Raw genomic sequence first — 20,254 nt, forward strand, 5'->3', positions numbered from 1 at the left:
CAGGGAGCTGGAGAGAGGCATCCCAAAGCCTCCAGGACTCCCCACAGAAGCCCAAGGGCCAAGCAGGCCCAGCCCTCCTGCAAGTGCTTAAGGTACTTGTCCCAAATCGCAGGAGACCATCCAGGCTCCCCACCTCAACTACGATCAGCACCGCCAGGCTGCCTACCCAGGCCCCTGTTTTATAAGGAACTTGACTGGCCTTCTTCCTCAGTTCTGAGAGGGAAACTCTTAATCCTGGGGGTTTCCCGAGTAATTGGAGTGTCTTTGTAATTCATGAGTCATCGGATCTAGGCCTGAGTTTTTGCTAATGAATGAGAGGATTCAAGATGGGGGGCTGGGCGAGAGGGGGGTGGAAGAGAAAGAGGGAGAAGGAGGGGGGGGAAGGGGGAGGTATCTAACCTGCGATCAAAGCATAGGGCTTGCAGCTGGCTCAATACCAATCAATCATCCGTGCAATGAGGCCCCCCCCCATAACAACTCTGGACCCCAGGCTCCAGTGAGCTTCCTGGGCCATGAACAGCACAGCTGGACCACAAGGACGATGCACTGATTCCACCAAGTCAAGTGGGCACGGGAGGGTCTGCATTTGAGGGCCCCCAGACCCCACCCTTTGGCTGGCCCTGACTTCGTCCTTTACAATAATACAGTCATCACGAGGGGGTTGTGGGAACCCTGAACTTGTCAGCTGGTCAGAAATGGGGTTAGCCTGGGGTAAGGCTGAACTTGGGGCTGGGATCTGAAGTGGGGGGCAGTCTTGCTGGGGCCTGGGGCATCTGACGCTGGCTCTGGGCAGATGGTATCGGAATTACATTATGGGGCACAAGTGGTCTCATAATACTCCCTCTCGGCCTTGAGTTGACTTTCTCTGGCAGACGCTGTCGGACCCGCACCAATGCCAGAGGCCACCTGCCAGTTGGGCTCTTGTGAGAGGCTTCCTTCCTCTGATACTTGCTTTCTTGGGTGAAGATTAGTGATTCCAGCAGGTTAATGCCTTGGGAGGGACTCCAACTAGTGACGGTCAGGCCCTCACAAGGAAAACTGTAGCTTTCTCACTCACTGGGCAAACCATTCTGAGGCACGTTCTGCACACTCAGAGGGACCCAGCAGGACTGGATCCCAGGCGCCCACAGCAGTCACCGCTCACTAACTCTCCCTTCCTGTCTTCCTTCTCCACTCTCCCACCAAACTTCCTGGGATCATCTTCCAAATAAACTACCTATACCCAAATCTCCACCTTAGAATCTGCTTCGAAGGAATCCAGATTAAGACCTCCACCGTTCCTGGGGCTCTGAATCCTTTAGCCCCGCCACGGACCTCCCACTGATCTCCCAGCTTCACGAGCCACTTGGATTTGCAGTCAACCTGTTTGTCTGGCCAACCACTTGTCCCCAGTAATCTTGCTTGGTCCATGGCTAAGCCCATGCCATGCGTATATGGCTAGGGACCCAGGCCTGGCTAATCAGAGTATTGCATTCTCTGGCATGGAGTTCAGGGATGAGTCTATGAACCTAGCTGGTCCAGTCATAATCCTCCTTGAAGGTTTCTAGGAGCTACTGGAAAGGAGCTCTCTCTACCACCAGAATCTTATGTGAGCCTGGAGCTGCTTGGGACCATTTTCTCTCCACATGGACAAACCCTAACTGAGAACAAAGTCAAGAGAAAGCAGAATTTGGAGATACAAATAGATTCCTGATAACATGACCACCTGGATACAGCCAGGCCTGAAGCTCAGCCACCTGGTATTTTTTCAATTACATGAATCAATATGGTTCTATCATCACCCTCTTTTTTTCTGTTAGCTAATATGATTGGGTCCTTGTCACTTGCCATCAAAAGAATCCTTAATAATATGGAAATACTCATTTCCCTCTGCATTTTTAGATGCAAAAATACACAACAGTACTTGCTTGCTAGGTAATGGGCGAGAGACCCAGTCTGACTAGGGTGGGGCGACTGAACAGAGGGGGTTGTTAATGTGGGATTCCTTTTTGGCACAGACCCAAGAATTATCAAGACACTCATCCTAAAATAACAAGAGGCGGTTCATGGTGAGAAGTTATAAATCACATCACTAAGAGAAGCTCTAAGGTCCCCAAACCTCTCTCCGAAGCACACTGTGGTTTCCACCTTGCAGGCCGTGAAGTCGCTTGCTCTTCAATTCATACCTCACTCTGAAAATGGCTCCTGAAACCCAATTCCCACCAGCAACCTCACCTTGATCATTTTTTGTCTTATTGCCAAATTTCCTTTCCTTATGACTTCACAAAATGGTCTGCTTATTTCCCAGAATTGGTCACATTTCTTTTTGTGCTGCTGCAGTTTTTAGGAAAAGCCCACAGTTAGCTCGACTGTGCAGGGACTCTCTCCAAATGGCTTTGTGTTTCTCCTAAGTGGATCTGCCTCGTTTTTCAGAGGACTCGGGAAAGGACAGGACATCCTCCAGCCTGCTTGCATGTCCCTTCTGGGATGGAAGACTGGTCACTGGGGAAAGAAACAGCACGTTCTGTCTTCCCCAGTACCTCTTGGAGGAAGTCACAGGACCGGGCAGGGGGACACTGATGGCTAGAGCCACCCTCCCTGAGCCGGAATCGATCTTGTTCAGTCCCGAGAGCCCAAGTAAAGCTGTGGCCCACTGCAGGGCCACAACATGATGTGCGTGGGCCCCAAGCACTTTTGTCTCCGTGGGTTTGTTCCTCTACAAAAGAAATGGTAGGGGTGCCTGGTGGCTCAGTCGGTTGAGCATCCGACTTCAGCTCAGCTCTGATCTCATGGTTCATGGGTTCGAGGCTGGTGTCGGGCTCTGTGCTAACAGCTCAGAGCCTGGTGCCTGCTTTGGATTCTGTGTCTCCCTCTTTCTCTGCCCTTCCGTGCTTGCATCCTGTGTCTCTTTCTCTCTCAAAAATAAACAGTTTAAAAAAAAATAAATGGTAAAACTTGCATATTATGACTGCAGCAGTAGAAAAACAATTATGATCCAGTCTAGATTCACTCTTATAACTTCACTATTATTACATTATTATTTTTTTCTTCTGATTTGAAAAGCAGTCACCATTAAAACATTTCGTGGGCTCCCTACTGTGAGCTCTAGGCCCTGGGCCAGTGGGCCAGCAACCACAGCCCCCACCCCCAGTCGTCGGGGGCCGACCCATCTGAACCACCACCTTGTGCCACGATCACAGCCCTGCCGGCCGGACCCTGTCACCAGCTCCTCCCTTCCCTGAAGAGCGTGAACCCCTCGGCCTCCCCACCTCACTGTGATGGGGCTGGTCCTTGGGGCCACCATCTGCCCCTCAGTTTATTGGAAGACAGTTGGGAATAATAAGCGACAAGCTTGGAGTCCCAGGTGCTAAGCCCTACTCAAAGCACTTTCAGCGGCAGGCTCGGCTGGGGGTTAACAGCTTCGCAGCTACGTGACTGCAGTTGGCATTCCCAGCTGCGGAATGCAGGTGGCGTTAGACTCTTCCCTGCAAGGACGCCATGAGGAGTAAAGACGCCACTGCAGGTGACAGGTTGAGCCCGGTGCCGGTGCCCGTTAGCATCTCAGCCAGCGCCGGCTATTACGATTAATCATAATCACTTGGTTCATTATATAACCAATTATAATAATTGGGTAGAGGAGGGGCTGCCCCAGTTCTGCCTTCCCCTCTACCATAGAAGGTGTTGACCTTGGGCTGAAGACCCCTTGGGCTGGCAGCATTAGAGGACTTGGTCACCGGGCTTGCGCACTCCTTTCCCTCCCATCGCAGCCAACCCGAAGGCCACCCCCCCTCCTCCGGGCCCCTCCCCACCCCTTACCCTGTTCTCAGGGGGATCCAGAAAAGCTAGGGCTCCAGGACCACGCAGGCTCTCTCTTGGTGTCCCATTGCCATCCCCCCCCCCATTATCTTCTCCCAGGTATGAGGACAAAACCCTTTCTCTCCACCACTTGCTACTTCGGTCTTATGACATTTTCTGGCTCACACATGCTTCTTAGTTACTGTTTTCTGAAGACTTAAAAGTCTTCTCCCTCCAGCCTGGTCACCCCTGCAGCTCGGAGCCTATGAAAAGAGCACAGGGCTTTGAAGCCAGCGGGAGCTGGGTTTAATCCTGGCTCCATAAATGACCAGCTGTGTGACCCTGGGTAAGTCAATTAACCTCCCTGAACCCTGTATTGTTTATGTGTCGGAAATTACTGAAGACAATCTTATTTTCTTCAGCAGCGGGCCTCTGGGGACGGGTTTTTGAAGGAGTGAAAACTCTGATAAGCCCTTGGAGACAGGGGGAAGAGCCCCCCACCTCCTACCCCAGGAGAGGTTGCTTGAAGACTCAGGGATGGCTGTCTTGGGCTGCCCACCAGCTTTTGTTCTGTGACTGGAATGAGCAAGTTGAGGGGAGGGCTGGGTGCCTGGGATACTGGGGGGATTCTTCGATACGTGGAGTGCGGAAAGGAAAGAAAAGGTGAAGCTAACAGGAAAGAGGAGCCTCGACGCCCCCGCAGCACGTCACACCCCACCCGCTCAAATCGGATCCGTCTCCTCCCTCTACCTGCTTGTTCCACCTTCCCCATCTTGGTGGCCCACGCTCATCCCATCCCTGCCCAGATACCAGCCACGGGACACAAGACCAGGGGCTCTGGCCGTGGGGACCTATGGGCCCTTCCTCGGAATAACGTCTCCGATGCATACAACAAAACACGTGGGATTATAAAGCAAACCCCTTATATGGAAATACAGTTAGCAAAATATTCAAACAAGTCCGTGGGATGGGAATATATGTGCCTCTTCATTAATGCATGAGGTAACGACAGTCAGCAGAAGCTCTAGTATTATTACACATTTGAATGAATGCATTTCAACGCATCTGCCACAACGATAGCGTCAACAGGAAATATATATTATTATTGGTGACTATGTAATAGGCGCTGCCCATTACTGGGCTTTGTTGCCTCTACTCATATTTGAAGGACATACTAAATATCAGTTTCAAGTTAGAGAAATAAAGATGGAACGTCACCACCCCGCCAGGCTCGTGGACCCCCTGAATTCTGTGGAAGGAAGCTGACCTGGGTTCTCTGTTTGCCACGCCCACCCGGCTCCCTTGATTTCACCTCCAGGCCTGAGGGGGTGTGACCTGCACCCTGCCCACCCCCCCCCACCCCTGTTCCCACTGCCCCTGCACCTGGGTGGGGCCCCATCCTTTCTCACCTCCCATCTGGTCTCCTCACCTCCACCCTTGCTCCACTCTGTCCATGCCGCAGCCTGAACCCTCAACCCCAAATGCAAACCTGACTGCATCCCCCTCTAACCCTGGGTTCTCAGTGTGGTCAACTACATGGTCACACCTCAGGATCACTGCTAAATAAGCACCAAGACCCTCACCCAGCTCTCTAGCTGCATCTCTCAGCTGTGCTCTCCCTACTCTGCCTTCCTGTCCCTCTCAACTCCTCGATGTTTCCAGAATACACCACCCCACCAGGCCTCTGTCCGTGCTGTCCCCTCTATCTGGACTGTCTTCCCCAAGCGGTCCATCAAGCAAACTCTTCTGCTGTTTTCTTTTCCAAGTCTCAGCTCAAAGGGTGCTTTCCCCAATGCCTCCCCACCCCCCCGGCCAACGTGGGTACCCCTCCTTCGGGCCTCTCACCACACCCAGTGCAGAGGTCAACCCACCATTTTGTAATTGTTGGACGAGTCTGTCTCTCACAAGACTGCAGACTTTAGGAGGCTGAAGGTGGAGTTGTTCTTCCCTTGACTCCCCCCAACCCCTAAGTGCCTGGTGCCTGCGGGCCTTCGATTGGCCGAGTAAAGGAATCCAAGATGAGAAAAGAAAAGAACACACAGGTCCAGACCTGTCCACGGTGCAAGAGCTCGGAACGGTGCAAGCAGGGACCAAACCCGACACTCGCCAGTGAGGATCAGTCCATTTTTCTTTTCCTTCCTTTGCCCTGAGGGTCAGATGTCCACATCCTGAGGATGCCAAGTCACACAGGTTTTCATCTGTGGAGCATCCTGTAATCTCTAGAACGCAGCTCTCAAGTCTTTGAGGGACCCCTCTATTATACACAACATGTTTCCATTAGGGGGAGATTATGTCCCTTACCAAAAGGCTCCTCGCTTCGGTTTCATTAAACAGAGGGTTCCTCAACGCATGAAGAATAGGATTAGATTTATAGAAATTCAATTTACATATGCTTTTTAGGAACAGATGTCTTACACAGCCAAGCCACCACTCTATCTGTCAGGCCGCCTGAAGGTATGGTTTAGAGGCTGCTTTTACTCCTGGCACATTCCCTGCTTAACCCTTCGTGACCTGGATCTGCTGAAACAACTGGGCACCTGGCCACCTGATCCAGTGGCCTTTCCTTGGAGTCGGCTGTCTCCAGCTTCCTGAGTCATGACGTGCCGCTGGCCGTCCCGTTCTCCGTAAAAGCCTCAAGGCCCCTGGCTCTGTGGGCTTTACGCAAATCTCTCTCCACCCCACACCTGTCCCTGAGCTTCCAGGTGTGTTTGCTCCCCCCTCCAGCTTCCACACGGATGTCTCAAAGGCAAATCAGCCAAAGCAGCTGAGTGAGGTGCCTGCCACCCCCAAACAGGCCCCCCCTTTTATGTCTCTGTGGATGACACCATGATCCACTCATTCCAAGAGCCACCTCCAATAGACACCGTGCCGTGTCCCCCAGACACAAGCCACAAGCGCTGGAACTGTCCCTTCATTAGGAACCCCCTGGCTCTTATTATTAGCACGGTACCCGGCACATGGCATTCAACAACCACTGAATCAGTGAATAGGCTGGCCCACACATCCCATTTTATGAATCGGATTGGGGAGGCTCAGAGCAGAGGGGTAATGGGCGCCAAGGTCACCCTGCGGAAACAGCCAGGACTCGGCCACAGGGCGGCTCCAGCACCCACGCTCCGCTCCACCGCCTGCGGCCCTCCGCCTTACCGGACAGCACCGTGAAGACAGCGGCGAAGGCGTTGAGCTTGAGCCCGTCGATGACATTGCTGGAGTGGAAGAGCTCGAGACACATGAGGCTGAAGCCGACCACCAGCAGCAGGATGTACAGCACCTCGGACACCACCGACAGCCACAGGACCCCTGCACGACAGAGGCAGAGCGGCCGTGAGATGCGGGACGCCGCAGGGCGACCCTGCCCCGTGTCCCGTCCACCCCACGCCCCGCGGCTGGACGGGGTCTCACTTTCTCTTTGCATCCGGTAGATGGCTGCACCAGGGAGCCACCTGATGGCCAGGAGGGAGGGTACCCGCCTTAGGAGGAAGCTGACACTGGACTTGCTGAGCAGAGCGACAGAAGGGTGACACCACTGGGCCAATCACCAGCCCCGAAGGCTTCTCCACGGTTAAACCATTTGTGCAAATGTTCTCTGTCACCTGCAGCTACGAGCGCACACCTACATTTTTATCTGCCCTGTACCCTACTCCCCCTCTTTTCTAGAAACGACTACCGACCGCCGTGGCCACAACTTCAACCTCGCAGCTCTCCCCCGCCTGCCGTGTTCTAAAGCGGCTCTGTCTTCCTGAGCAGAGCTGATTGGTCGGGTGTGATCACGTGGTCTAGAGTTGGCCAATCAAAGCCCTTCTCTAACAATCTGCGCTTAGAAGCGCCGAAGTCCGTAGCGGAGGGTCAAATCAGAGTGCGAGATTTTTTTTTTAGTTTATTTTTTTAATTTTTTCAATATATTTTATTTTATTTGTAGGAGAGAGAGAGAGACAGCGTGAGCAGGGGAGGGTCAGAGAGAAAGGGAGATACAGACTCTGAAACAGGCTCCAGGCTCCGAGCTGGCAGTCAGCACAGAGCCCGACGCGGGGCTCGAACCCACGAACCGCGGGATCATGACCTAAGCGAAAGCCGGACACTTAACCGACTAAGCCACCCAGGCGCCCCATTAAGTTTATATGTTTAAGTAATCTTGATTTTTTTTTTTTTTTAATGTCAAAGTGGGGCTTAAACTCACAGCCCCGGGAGCCACAGGCTCTTCCAATTGGGCCAACCAGGCGCTCTGAGAACCTGAGCCTTATGAGCGTGTGAGTGCCTGGTTCTAGCTGTCCCTGAAGGCCAGCCGCCCCTCTATCCTTTCAGGGGTTTGGCTGTTCAAACCTTTGCATTCCCTGAGCTGGCACAGCTCCCTTTTCTCCCAGTTTTTGTTGTTGTTGTTGTTGTTTTTTCCCCAAATTGGGCTGCCATCATTTGCCAACTAAGTTAGGGGGCATTTTCCCAGCCCACTTTATCCTCCACTTCTAACTACAATCCTTTCCCTGGGGAGTCCCTTCCTTCTCTCAGTCTATGCAGTTCGGGTGCAGCTCATGCACCTCCTGGCTCCATGTATGGGCACATGACTCCTGTGTAGCCAATCAGAGCTTCATAATCCCTATGACTCTTGTCATCGGTTCAGAGGCGTACCTCTCTGTACCTCAGTTTCTTTACCTATACGACAAAGATAAAAATAACACCTATTTCTAGTATTGTCAGGCTGTGAGGATTCAATCACAGGGCAATGTAAAGAGCTTGTGCTTAGCGTCTAGTGAGGGCTCAATTTGTCCCATAGTATTGTTGTATGGGAGGAGCATGTCTCCACCATGGCCCCCTGGAAATGGAGCCCCGGGTGCTTGAGTGAGGTCAAAGCAGGAGACAGAGTCAAGAGGGAGAAAAGAAATTGTGGGAGCAGATACGATTTCTGAGACAAAGAGTGGGCAGTGGAAAATGTGACACAGCACGTGACTTACCTTCCAAGCCACACTAATCAGTGAGCAAGGCCTACACTTTCGACAAGGGACTATGCACCACACCTGACCATTCAGAAATGGACATATGACCCAAGTCAGTTCAATGAGAGTCAGCCACAGGACTTTTGCTGGAACTATTGGTGAAGAAAATTCCTTTATACTGGGTTTGAGCCTGGAAAAGTAGATGGATGGAACTGACTGAGTCACCAAGTGGCAAGGGCCTTCCTGAGAGCAGAGCTAGTGTCAAGGAAGGCAAAGCTAAGATGGAGGAAGATTGCGTCCTGTGACATTGTGTGAGCCCCTGGATCCAGCCATGCCTGAAGCATCCAATCACTTGTTCTTTCAATCACGTGAACCAATCAATTCCTTATCTTTGCCTAAGCTAGTATGAGGAGGAATTTCTATCACTTACAACAAAGAGTCCCGATCTTCAACTTTTCTGTTCTCCAAACCCATCAAACATGTCCTTCCTACATCTCTGCCTTTATAAGATTGTCCCTTCCACCGGGAACGTCCTAGGGACGTCAATATATACTGTTTAGTGAATGAAGGAAACAAACAGAAAATTCTCAGTCCTTTTCTGCTCCCTGACAAAGAATCCACATTCTGAAACACCCACTATCATTCCGAGCACAACGGGCTTTTAGAGCTGTGGAGAAATTCTTTTCTTCTACCCCCTCCCCCCTTTATTTTGGCTACAAAAATATCACATCTCCTGGGCTTTCTTATCACATCCCCTTGGATTTCTGTAAGAGAATAACGCGGTCCTGGCAGCCCAGAAGTTGTTAAAACACCCCCTGGCTGGGCACACTCATAGCCTCCCAGGCCCTTCTCTGGCCCGAAGCCCACTGAGGCAGCAGGGAGGAAGGCAGGAGATGCGGGCTGAGCCTCGCCAGGAGAGCGGCAGCTCCCGCAGAGGCCTGGCCTCCCTCCCGGCAGCCTTCCCCTCCAGCTGCTGTCGGCCCAGTGGCATGTGGAGGCCGCCCCTCACCACTGTGCTGCTTACTGACTCAGCGCCTCTCCTGAAGCACCCCTACTCTCCCGGGGGGTGGCTCTCTCATCCCTGCCAGGCCTCCACCCCCCTCCACCCCCCACCTCCCCGCCCAGCAGCATCCTGCTCTGCTCTCTCAGACAGGCTGAGAGGTGGGATGGGCATCAGGGGTTGGAATGCTTAGAAAATAAAGAAGTTTGAACGGAGAACCAGGCACTAGCATCTCCAATGCCTGGCTGGGGTTACTTAGGCTTCTTATTGTCTCCACATTTATTTCCCTGCCCTACCGCCCCCAATTCCCCTACCACTCTCCCCCAGGCCATTTCCTTATAAACGACTTGCATGTGAATCTTCATCTCAGCGTCTGCTTCCGGGGAATCTGATCTCAGACACTAGCATTCACATGGGTTATTTCCCCCATCCTCCTAAAACCTTAGGAGGTGGTACCCATTTTGCAGATGAGTTAACTTAGGACCGGAGGGGCTAAGCAACTAGTCTACATGGCCAGATAGTGGTACGGTCTGGGTTCAAACCCAGCCCTCTCTGACTCCAGGACTCGCCATGGCTGTAAGCTGGTGGGATAGAGCAGCCACTGTGAGATCAGACCATTTTCTGCCTTCGGGCTGGTCAGAGAGGCCCATCTGGGTTTGAGGGCACAGGGTTCCCCGGCCATGGCCCTCATCTACATGCCCTCCGGCCTCCCAAACAATTCCCGAGCCAGGGTTCCCGCAAGAGGGTGGCCACTGAGTGGGAGGGGAGAGGCGGTGGACTTCGGTCGTCAGCAATCCCGAGGCCAGCTGGCCACCAGATGTCACAGGGAAGAGCACACAGGTCTTGAGGATGCCGGAAGCCAGGCCGTGGAAGGTGGGCTTGACCCGTGCTGAAGAGGCAAGGGGGGCCCTAAAGGTCTTAGCGAGGAAAGGACACCTGTCAGGAAGCCCTCTCTAGAAGGAGCGGGGAGGGGCGGTCTTTGCTGCACTCTGTGCGAGAGATGATGGTGGTCTGCCATGGCAACATTAGGGGTGAGGATGTGTGGTTATCAGAGCCTGATAACTCCCAGGCTCTGACCGTGAACTTGGTGGCAAAGGACAGGGAGGATTCCAAAGTGGGGCCAGGTGTCCAACTTGGGCAGCTGAGCAGATGGTGAGATTCTCCACGGAGAGTGAGGTACCAGAGGTGCGGGCATTGGCAAGACATGGGTGTCACTAAATCGCTCTGATCGTCAAAGAGACGGTAGCTGAAGGCACAGGAGTGGTTGACGTGTTCGTGAGAAGTATGTGGCGCGAGAGAGAAAAGGGTGGGTGATCGATCCCCGGGACCATGAATCCTCAAGGGGAGGGGCAGCGGAGAGGGCCGTGAAGGCGATACTGCAGGAGCCCCGCCGGCCCCTGCGACAACACTTCTGCACACCCTGTCACCTGCCAGCACACGGACCGCTCTGCTCCAGTGCCTGCCTGGGTCACCAGAGCCCATCCCCAACATTTACCCACCTTTGCAGCCCGCTGGACTAGGCGGTTGACACCCCCATCCACCTCCAGCTGCAGCCCCCCCAAGAATGCCTGACGTGAGCTGCTAAGTACCCCGAGTGAGTAACACTGGGGGGTGCCATCCACACGTCTGTGTTCCCACCAGGGGAGAAGTGTGTTACACTAACCACAACACCGAATTCTCTGAGTCAAGAAGTGAAAAAGCTATTCACTTTCTCTGTTATTTTTATAATTCTTATCACCTCGATCAAAAGAGCCTCTGTTTGATGCTAAGGTGTCCTTAACACCTTTCTACCACGTGTTAATTATTTAAAACTGTGAGAGGACTCACAGAATCTTCAGCAGTTCCTAGGCAGGCTTGAAGGACATTTTGACAATTTCCTTCCAGGCTGGTGACTCTCCATCAGCCCCTCTCCTCTCCTGCCCTTCCCCCGCCCCCCCCCTCACCACTGCTCTCCGCCCTTCTCTGCCCTGTTCTGCACCTCCAGGGGCCTGACTCCTTGGAAGTGTATCCCCAGACACACACCCCATCCCCCCAGCCCTCTGGCTGAGCTGTGAGGAGCACCAGCTGGAAATCAGGAGGGTGGGAAGAGGAAGGTCAGTGTGGTCTCTGCCCTGCTCCCTCTCTGGAGCCCCTTCTCTTATAGAGGCTCCATTCCAAGGTTTGTGGGCGCCAAGCATCTGTGGCTCTCACAGTCTTCCCACCCTTTCTCCTCGCCCCCCCCCAAGGCTGGTGATAACAGCTCCCCTCTGTGGCCAGCCTTTAGGGGCCTCAGATTCTCTTACCCCTGGCTGTGCCTCTGTGTGGACTTTGTCATTAAAATGCCTACATTCAAACTATTTGGGGGATTCCGTTTCCTGCAGGGACCCTCCCTGACACATCGCGTTTTATGGCAAGGGATTCAATTAGAGCCGTGATCTAAGCCAGCGTTCTCCGAGTGCCCCCCACCCCGTAGCAGGCACGCAGGAACATGGGATGCTAATCCTTGGGCCTCAAGAGCCATCTATGTTATAACGAGCTCTCCAGATGATGCTGATACACCGTCAAACATGAGCACCACTGATCAGAAGTTCCCTTTCCAATGTATGTATAAGAAAGCGAGTCGACTTCAGAAAAAGATGAAGTCAATGCTAGACGTCTGGCAAACCCAGCGAAGGTAGAATTCGAATAACAAAACATCGGCTCGGGGCCCTCTATCTGCACTTTCATGATTATTCATGTTTCGCGCATGTGAATAAAGGAAGTCAGAGAGGACAGTGGGCAGGTGGCCTCTGGCCGGGACGCTGGGGTCTCGCCTTGGTGATACCCAGAGAGCCTTAGTAATCACAGAGATGATTGTTTCGGGTCTCTGAAGCTTGGCACGAGAACAGCTCGATTTGGAGCTGAGCGCTGGTGACCTCCCGGGGGCAGAAGAAATGAAATGGCTTCTCATCAGGTACGGGCCCCGTGGGGTGACAGCTAATCCTGTTAGCTGCACTTTTTGCCTTTTTAAAAAACAGCTTCATAACATCGACCCTGACCCTCCATTGATGGAATTGATGGGTTTGCAAGAACACATTGCCTTTCGCCCCAGCCCCTCCCTTGCTGAGACAGTTTCAAGGGCCGGTCTGGCTGAGTGGGGAATCACAGGTGCGAACAGCGTCTTGGATCTACGGCCTTGGCTGGGGGGCCTCATCCCTCTGACCCTCAGTTTCCTCATTTGAAAAATGGGCATCATGGGTTTGTCCTGAGCATTAAGGGAGACACTATCTATAAATCACACAAGCCTGACACTTGGGAAGTATTCAAAAAAGCTAAGCGTTACTATTACTTCCTGATAAGTATAATTATGGGCAATTAGAATGATGATAGGTGGGGGTGGGGCAACAAGATAAAGATCACGGACCCCGTGCCAGGCCACCTCGGTTGTCCCTGGCTCTGCCAGGCACTGGCTGGGACACTGGGCAGGTGACATGCTTCCATGGAACCCATCCTCTCACTTGAAAATTGGGGATAGGTGTCGTACCCACTTTGCGGGCAGCCTGAGGACCAAGTGAGGAAATTGATGAGCAGAGTGCTTACAGCAGGTGTTATATAAGCGCTAGCTGTTACTATTATTGTCATCGTCGTTGTTAGTCCCGTGGGATGTGGCCAAGGAGTAGGCAGCCTGGAACGGGTACATCGCAGTCGCTGGACAAACAAAACCCTTCCAGGCAGCAGAGGGGAATCGCTGCAAAGTCAGATGAGATCCCAAGGCAGCACGGCATTTCAAGAGAAATCAAATCCAAAATCAAATCCCCCCAAATCCATCAGTTTAATATGTCAAATCGATAAGGCACAGCATCGTGGCTGCCGGCCACGGGCTCGGAGACACGCCCCCTGGAACTCAGCATGTGAAGGCATGTAAATGACGCAGGCCAGGACCTCCGAGGCCAGAAACGGCTTCATGACAGCTGCTGTTTGCAAAATGTCAATACTGGCCACTCGGGCTCGGGGATGCTCGGTGGCTGCGAGGAGAAGGCGTCGAGACAGACTTCAGGGGTCACTGAGCCTCCAGCCCTCCATCCACAGATGAGAAGTTAGCCTATGGAGGACTCAGGACTTGCCCGTGTCACCAAGCAGGTTGAGGGCATATTGGGGACCGGGTGGTGGGTTGTCTTCCACCTGCCAGGCTGCTTGATGTTGCGAAACTGGGAAGCAGTGTGACCCTCTGAGAGATGCAGGGAATGAGGTTTGGAGGGGGCACGGAAAGGGGCTTCCCGGAAGAGGAACTGCAGCAAAAAACCAAAGAAAGGTGACGGCACTGAGTGGGAGCAGCCCTGAGTTCCAGCTGGAACTTCCTCTGGAAGGCCCCGTGCCTCTGCGGGCCTCAGTTTCCCTCCCGGTAAAACAAGTGGATTCTCGAACAAGCTGCCAACAGGCCGAATCCAGCCCACAAAAATGTCTTGTTTGGCCCACACAGTCTTTTAAAAATATCTGAATTCATTATCAACATTTAAAAATAGGAGCCTTCACATAAAACTTCACCCAGGTTTCTGGAACCGTTTGCAAGACGTGTATATGCCACAGAATGGGACGTGCAACTAGGGTCAGGGCACGGACTTCTGAGTCAGCACGGACCCTACCCAGTGCCCGTCACCCTTGGCTCCTGCCTCGCGCTCTCGAGCCTTTGAGTTGACAGCCCCCCATGCAAGGATGTCTAAAGCCATTTCTATCCCAGACGCTCTGCAGCGAAGCAACAGTTTAAGACCCTGCACGATCCTTGCTGATGTATCTCCATGTAGGAGTGAAGTCTCCAGCAAACCTTCAGTTATCCAGCTTGTTCAGGGACAGGGGAGGTTCCAGCAAATACCACGCCACCCCGCACATGAAGGTGCCAGTTTTCAAAAGAGTTAGATTAAAAGGAAAGACAATTCAGCTCTAAAAATATGCCCACATGGATATAATGGAGCCAGGAGCACAGATCTAAGAGCTCTTTCTGAGAGTCGCCTTGCCCACCCCAGCCCCACGTCCCTTCCACGAAGGTCTGAGAAGTCTGGTGAGCTGCCAATGTCACGACTCTGGGAATCTTCCCCCAATGAGTCAGACGGAACCTTTCAGGCGTGGACTAGAGGTCATGGTGACCATCCCCAGTGGCCGCACTTAAAAGATGTGCAAAAACGTTGGGTAACAGAGAGTTTGGGAGGAGAATGCCATTCAAATGCCGACCGGTGCAATGCTCTGGAAACACGGAGCCTGGCTGGGTGCGACTGTTTTCTGCATCACCGTATTTTCTAGAGCCATCCTTTTCCAAAGCCCCGCTACTCCACCAGCAGCAGCCGCAGCCCCTGGGGGCCTGCGGTAAATGTGGATTCTCAGACCCCCACCCAGACCTACTGACTCAAGGTCTGCCTTTTCACCAGATCCCCAGCTGTTCAAGAGTGGGGAAAGCACCACTCTAGAGGATGAAGTTCAAATGCCCCCACGCGGCATTCAGTGCCCTTGACGAGTGGGTCTTAATCAGCCCTGCCCACCCAACCCTCAGCCCGGCTGCCTATGTTCTATGCCCTCCCATGCCCCAGGCATGGCCGCAGACCTCCAAGTGTTGTCCTCTCCTAGAGTCAGCTGAATAATGGTCTGCAAAAAATATCCACATCCTAATTTCTAGAACCTGTGACTATGTTATCTTACATGGCAGAAGGGACTCTGTGGGCGTGATTATGATCTTGAGGTACAGACATTATCCTGGATTATCTAGATGGGCCCAATGTGATCACAGGGGTCCTTATAAGAGGGCGGCCAGAGGGTCAGATTCAGGACAGCAGAGGCAGAGGTTGGAGAGATACGGAGTTAGCCATGAGCCAAGGAAAGCCGGCTGCCTCCAGAGGCTGGAAAAGACAAGGAAACAGGGTCTCACTTGAAGCCTTCAGAAAGGAACGCACTCTTGCCCCATAATTGATTTTGGCCGCATAAGCTCATTTCGGCATCCTGACCTCCAGTCATTAGGTTTGTGCTAATTTATTATACAGCAGCAATGTTGTATATACCTTCTTTCTTCATATAAGGTCACCTCCTCCAAGAAGCCTCCCCTGACCACCCCAGCCTCTGCTATGGCCCCCATAGCAGACAAACCCCTGCAAAGGAGGCAGTCTCTCCACAACTTCTAGGTAGACGCCTTGCTAGGGAAGAATGAGCCTGGGCTTGGGGGTCAAAAAAGTCTGAATTTGAACTTGGAATTTTATCCAACCTCCCTGAGCCTCAGTCTCTTTGGCTATAAAATGGAATCAATGCTGCCCATCTTAACACGTTTTCAGGCCCAGTTAAATGAGATCATAGCTACAAAACCTCATGGTCTGGTTTCCGGCACATGGTAGGTCCTCGGTAAACGTAGGTGTTTACCGGGCCCTGAGAAAACAAGCCCTTCTCCTCGGAGCTCACAAGTGGACAGACTATCACCAGAACGGATTCTGACAGTGCCTTACTGCCCCCAGAGTTCTGCCAGGCTCCAGTCCCCATCAATTTAGAAATGACTCTGGCAGACATGCCCTTTAGAAACTGCTCTGTTGGAATGTGGGGACAGTCAACGAGCATTTAAGATGTGTCATGGTGACCTTGGCCTTCAGCATCAGACTGCAATGAGTTTTCTTTCTCCTTAGAGTCCAGGAGCTGGCCTTGGAAATAAGCTCTGACCCTCACGGGCTGGGGCCTGGTGAGGGAGCTGCTAGGGAGAGTGTAGTGGGTAGAGCTTAGAAGGCCAAGGTTGGGGTCTGGCCCCCAGCCCCACGCTGCCCCCCTCCCAGCATCTTGGACAAATGCTCTCACCTCTCTGCACCACCCCCCCTTCTCCCCAGACGGGGCTGCTGTGCAGACAAGGGAAGTCAGAAGTTGCGGACTGGCCTGGAAGCAAGTTTCTGAGCTTTTGTTCTGTTTTCTGGGGTTTTTGTTTCCTCTCTGTCTCGATCTGCCTCTGGGTGTGTCTTTCTCTGCTTCTGTGGTATCTCTGTCTCTTCCTCTCTTGGTACACACGGTATTTTTAAAATTTTGAATTAGACGCCAACATTTAAAAATTGGAAAACTGAGGCACCTGGGTGGCTCAGTAGGTTAAGTGTCCGACTTCGGCTCAGGTCATGATCTCAGGTCCGTGTGTTCAAGCCCCGCATCGGGCTCTGCACTGTCTGCTCAGAGCCTGGAGCCTGCTCTGGATTCTGTGTCCCCGTCTCTCTCTGCCCCTCCCTTGCTCATGCTTTGCCTCTCTCAAAAATCAATAAACATTAAAAAAAAGTTTTTTAATGGGAAAACTGCCCCCAAATCTAGATTCTTTTGGAAACCTAGCAGACTAGGGCCCCACTGCTGCATGAAGACGTCAGCTAGGACTGAGTGCTTGCTACTCCATGCAGGTGGGCTTGGGGAAGATGCCCAGGGTTTGGGGATGGTGTGCCCAGTGCTTAAGGCATGGCCTGGGAGCCAGACCACCCAGGCAATCCCCAGCTCTGCTACCGACTTGCTGTGTGAACTTGGGCAAGTTACTCCACCTCTCTGAGCCTCAGTCTCCCCACTGGCCTCCGAGAGTGGTTGTGAGACTCAAACGGAGTTTGTAAAAGAGGCATAACCAAGACTTAGCTCATGGTGGGCCCCCAAGCACGCTAGCTGTCCCCATTCAACAGATGGGAACAATGAGGCTTGGAAAGCAGCAGGAAAAAATGCATTTGTCTGAAGCCTGACAAAGCCAGGCTGAGTGGGTGGTGGGGAGATACTGTCAACTGGATTACCTGGACTTAGTATTTGCCCAGAACTCCAAGATTAGGTGTGCCCTAGCCCTCTGTGCTTGCCTCCCTGTGGCCCCCTTGCTGAATCCAGGGACCCCTATGGCTCTGGGGGCATCTGACTTGGCCTCCCTGATCCTGACCTCTAGAATAAGTGTCCCTTCTCCCTTAACTCACCTGAAGAATAGCAGTCACTGAAGCAGAAACATCTCCTAAACCCAGACTCTGTGCCAGGTACTATGAGGGATGCAGAGGGGAGCGGACTTGGATCTTCCCACCGGGAACCCCGAATTTAACCTGAGGTTGAGACACACACCCACTAATGACCATCTTATACATCACACAAGCCGTACCAAGCACCGTGCAGGACCCTGGGCAAATAGAAACTCATTTCACCCCTACGACACCCTACGTCTCGGGTGCTATTATCACCTCCAAGGTGTGAAGGGGAAACTGAGGCACAAAGAGGTTAGTTGTCCAGCCCAAGTGATTGAGCTGGGATTCAGAGCACAGCCATCCTGCTCGGCCCCCGTCCCCAGCAAGCCCAGCTGGCCTCAAAGTCCTACGCACAGGGGAAGAAAGAGCACATCTTGGTGCCCCTGGGTGGCCGGCTCGTTTCTTCCAACAAGCATTTGAGATAGGGGCTATCTTACAGGAAAGGACATGGATGCAGAGAGGAGGAAAGTAATTAGCCCAAGGTCCCCGGCATTGGCAAGGGGGGTCAAGAGAGGCATCCAGCTCTGCCTGCCCCCCCCCCCAGACTCCAGCTCTCTGCAGGAGTTCTGCCCCTTTCCTGGGCCACAGACCCCTGTGGCATCTGATGAAACCGAAGGGCTCTTTCTCTGAATAACATTTTTAAACGCATAAAACAAACACACAGAGAATTGCAAAGCAAACTGATTATTTTGAAATGGAGTTATCAGGACAGCTTTTAAAAAGTCAGATTATAATAACCTACACGCCTCTTTATTAATGCATGAAATAGCAAGATCTAATAACTCCCATGACTTTGAGGCAGCGAGGAGAAAGTGGTATTTTCAAGATCTCTACACATCCTGTAATGCGTTATGAAAATGCGGTGACTCCAGTCGGCGACAAAGTCCCAGGTGTGGCTAGGAGGGAAATGCAGACTGCCAATTAGAGGCTGTGAGAGTAGAGATGTAATATTTTGCCACTCAAACTCGGATCCCCTTGAATTCTGTCTGCTGACCCCTTGGTAATTTCCAGGTGAAGACTGTCGTTCTCAAATCCCTTGTGCACTGGTTAAAATGCACATTCCCAGGCTCCCTCCTCTCCTCCCCAGGAAGCCGATGCCACAGATAAGGACAGAGGCTGCGATCCACACATTAAACAAGTGCCCCAGGTTGCTCTGCTGCCTGGGCCATATTCTAAGAGGGATCTTTTAAAAATGTAAATCCCATTAATATATCTTGAAATCTGGGATCGTGATGCCTCCAGCTTTGTGCTTCTTCCCGAAGGTTGCTTTGGCTATTCAGGGTCTTTTGTGCATCCATACAGATTTTAGGATTCTTTGTTCTAGTTTCTGTGAAAAATGCTGTTGGTATTTTGATAGGGAGTGCATGACATCTGTAGATTGCTCTGGGGAGTACGAACATTTTAACGGTATTCATTCTTCCAATTCGTGATCATGGAGTATCTTTGCATCGTCTTCAATTTCTGTCATCAATGCCTTTTCAGAGTACAGATATTTCACCTCCTCATTTTATTCCTAGGTATCTTATTCTTTTTTAAAACACAGTTATTTTTTGGAGAGTGCAAGTGGGGGAGGGCCAGAGAGAGGGGGAACACAGGATTCCAAGTGGGTTCTACCCCGACAGCAGCAAGCCCAACATGAGGCTTGAACTCATGAACCACAGGTCATGACCTGAGCCAAAGTTGGATGCTCAACCAACTGGGCCACCCAGGTGCCCCCTAGGTATTTTATTCTTTTCAGTGCAATTACAAATGGGATTGTTTTCTTAATGTCTCTTTCTGCTGCTTTATTATTAATGTATAGAAGTGCAACAGATTTCTGTATACTAATTTTGTGTTCTGCAACACTACTGAATTTATTTATCAGTTCTAGCCATCTCTTGGTGGAGTCTTAAGGGTTTTCTATATACAGTATCAAGCCACAAATAGTGAAAGTTTTACTTCTTCCTTACCAATCAGGATGCCTTTGATTTCTTTTTCTTGTCTGATTGCTGTGGCTAGGTCTTCAATACTATGTAGAATAAGTCTCTCCCTTGCTGTCATCTTCTGGAGATTTCCCACTGCACTTTAAATAATTGCCAACTCCCTGCCTGGCTTTCAAGGCCCAACCAGGTTATCAAGCCACTGCACACCCTTTGATGTCACATAGAGCCTGACATGAGGCTTGAACCCACCACACTCCAACCACCTCAGGGCCTTTGCACTTGCTCTGCCCGCTGTCCAGAATGCTTATTCCCCCAGCATTGCTTGGTCAACTGCTTCCCAGCTCAGATGTCACTGACCACTCCATTTAAAGTAGCCACCACCAGCACACACATCACTTTCTACCCTTTCTCGTTTTGCTTTTCATTATTTGAAATGGTGTTATCTGTCAGTTTACTTAGGTGTTACCTGCTCCCCCTCCCTAATGAGAGCCCACTGCGGGCAGAGATTTTGTCTGGTATGTTCATCACTGACTCTGAAAACAGCGTCTGGCACAGGCACAGGAGGCACTCAGTAAATATTTGTCCAACAAATGAATAAAGAAATGACAAGGACGCTTAGGTGGCTCAGTCGGTTAAGCATCCAACTTTAGCTCATGTCATGAGCTCACAGTTTGTGGGTTCAAGCCCCATGTCAGG

The 20,254-nt window shown here is 51.9% G+C and overlaps 1 protein-coding gene across 5 annotated transcripts in view; it reads right to left on the reverse strand.

The window, feature by feature from the left end:
- GSG1L (GSG1 like) overlaps positions 1–20,254 on the reverse strand; it is a 204,653-nt gene that overhangs the window by 66,466 nt on the left and 117,933 nt on the right. For 2 of the 5 annotated variants that reach the window (XM_039247842.1, XM_039247841.1), the window contains exon 3: positions 6,922–7,074. The exons of 1 other annotated variant lie outside the window; for it this stretch is intronic. In XM_039247842.1, the coding sequence (XP_039103773.1) occupies positions 6,922–7,074 (153 nt within the window). Of the gene's footprint in view, positions 1–6,921; positions 7,075–7,176; positions 7,424–7,445; positions 7,476–20,254 lie in introns of those variants that run through there. 2 more of the 5 variants (XM_039247840.1, XM_039247838.1) reach the window with 2 other exon arrangements.

Source organism: Hyaena hyaena, unplaced genomic scaffold (genome assembly GCF_003009895.1).
Source record: "Hyaena hyaena isolate Hyena2069 unplaced genomic scaffold, ASM300989v1 scaffold_306, whole genome shotgun sequence".
In the NCBI taxonomy this organism is placed as follows: domain Eukaryota; kingdom Metazoa; phylum Chordata; class Mammalia; order Carnivora; family Hyaenidae; genus Hyaena; species Hyaena hyaena.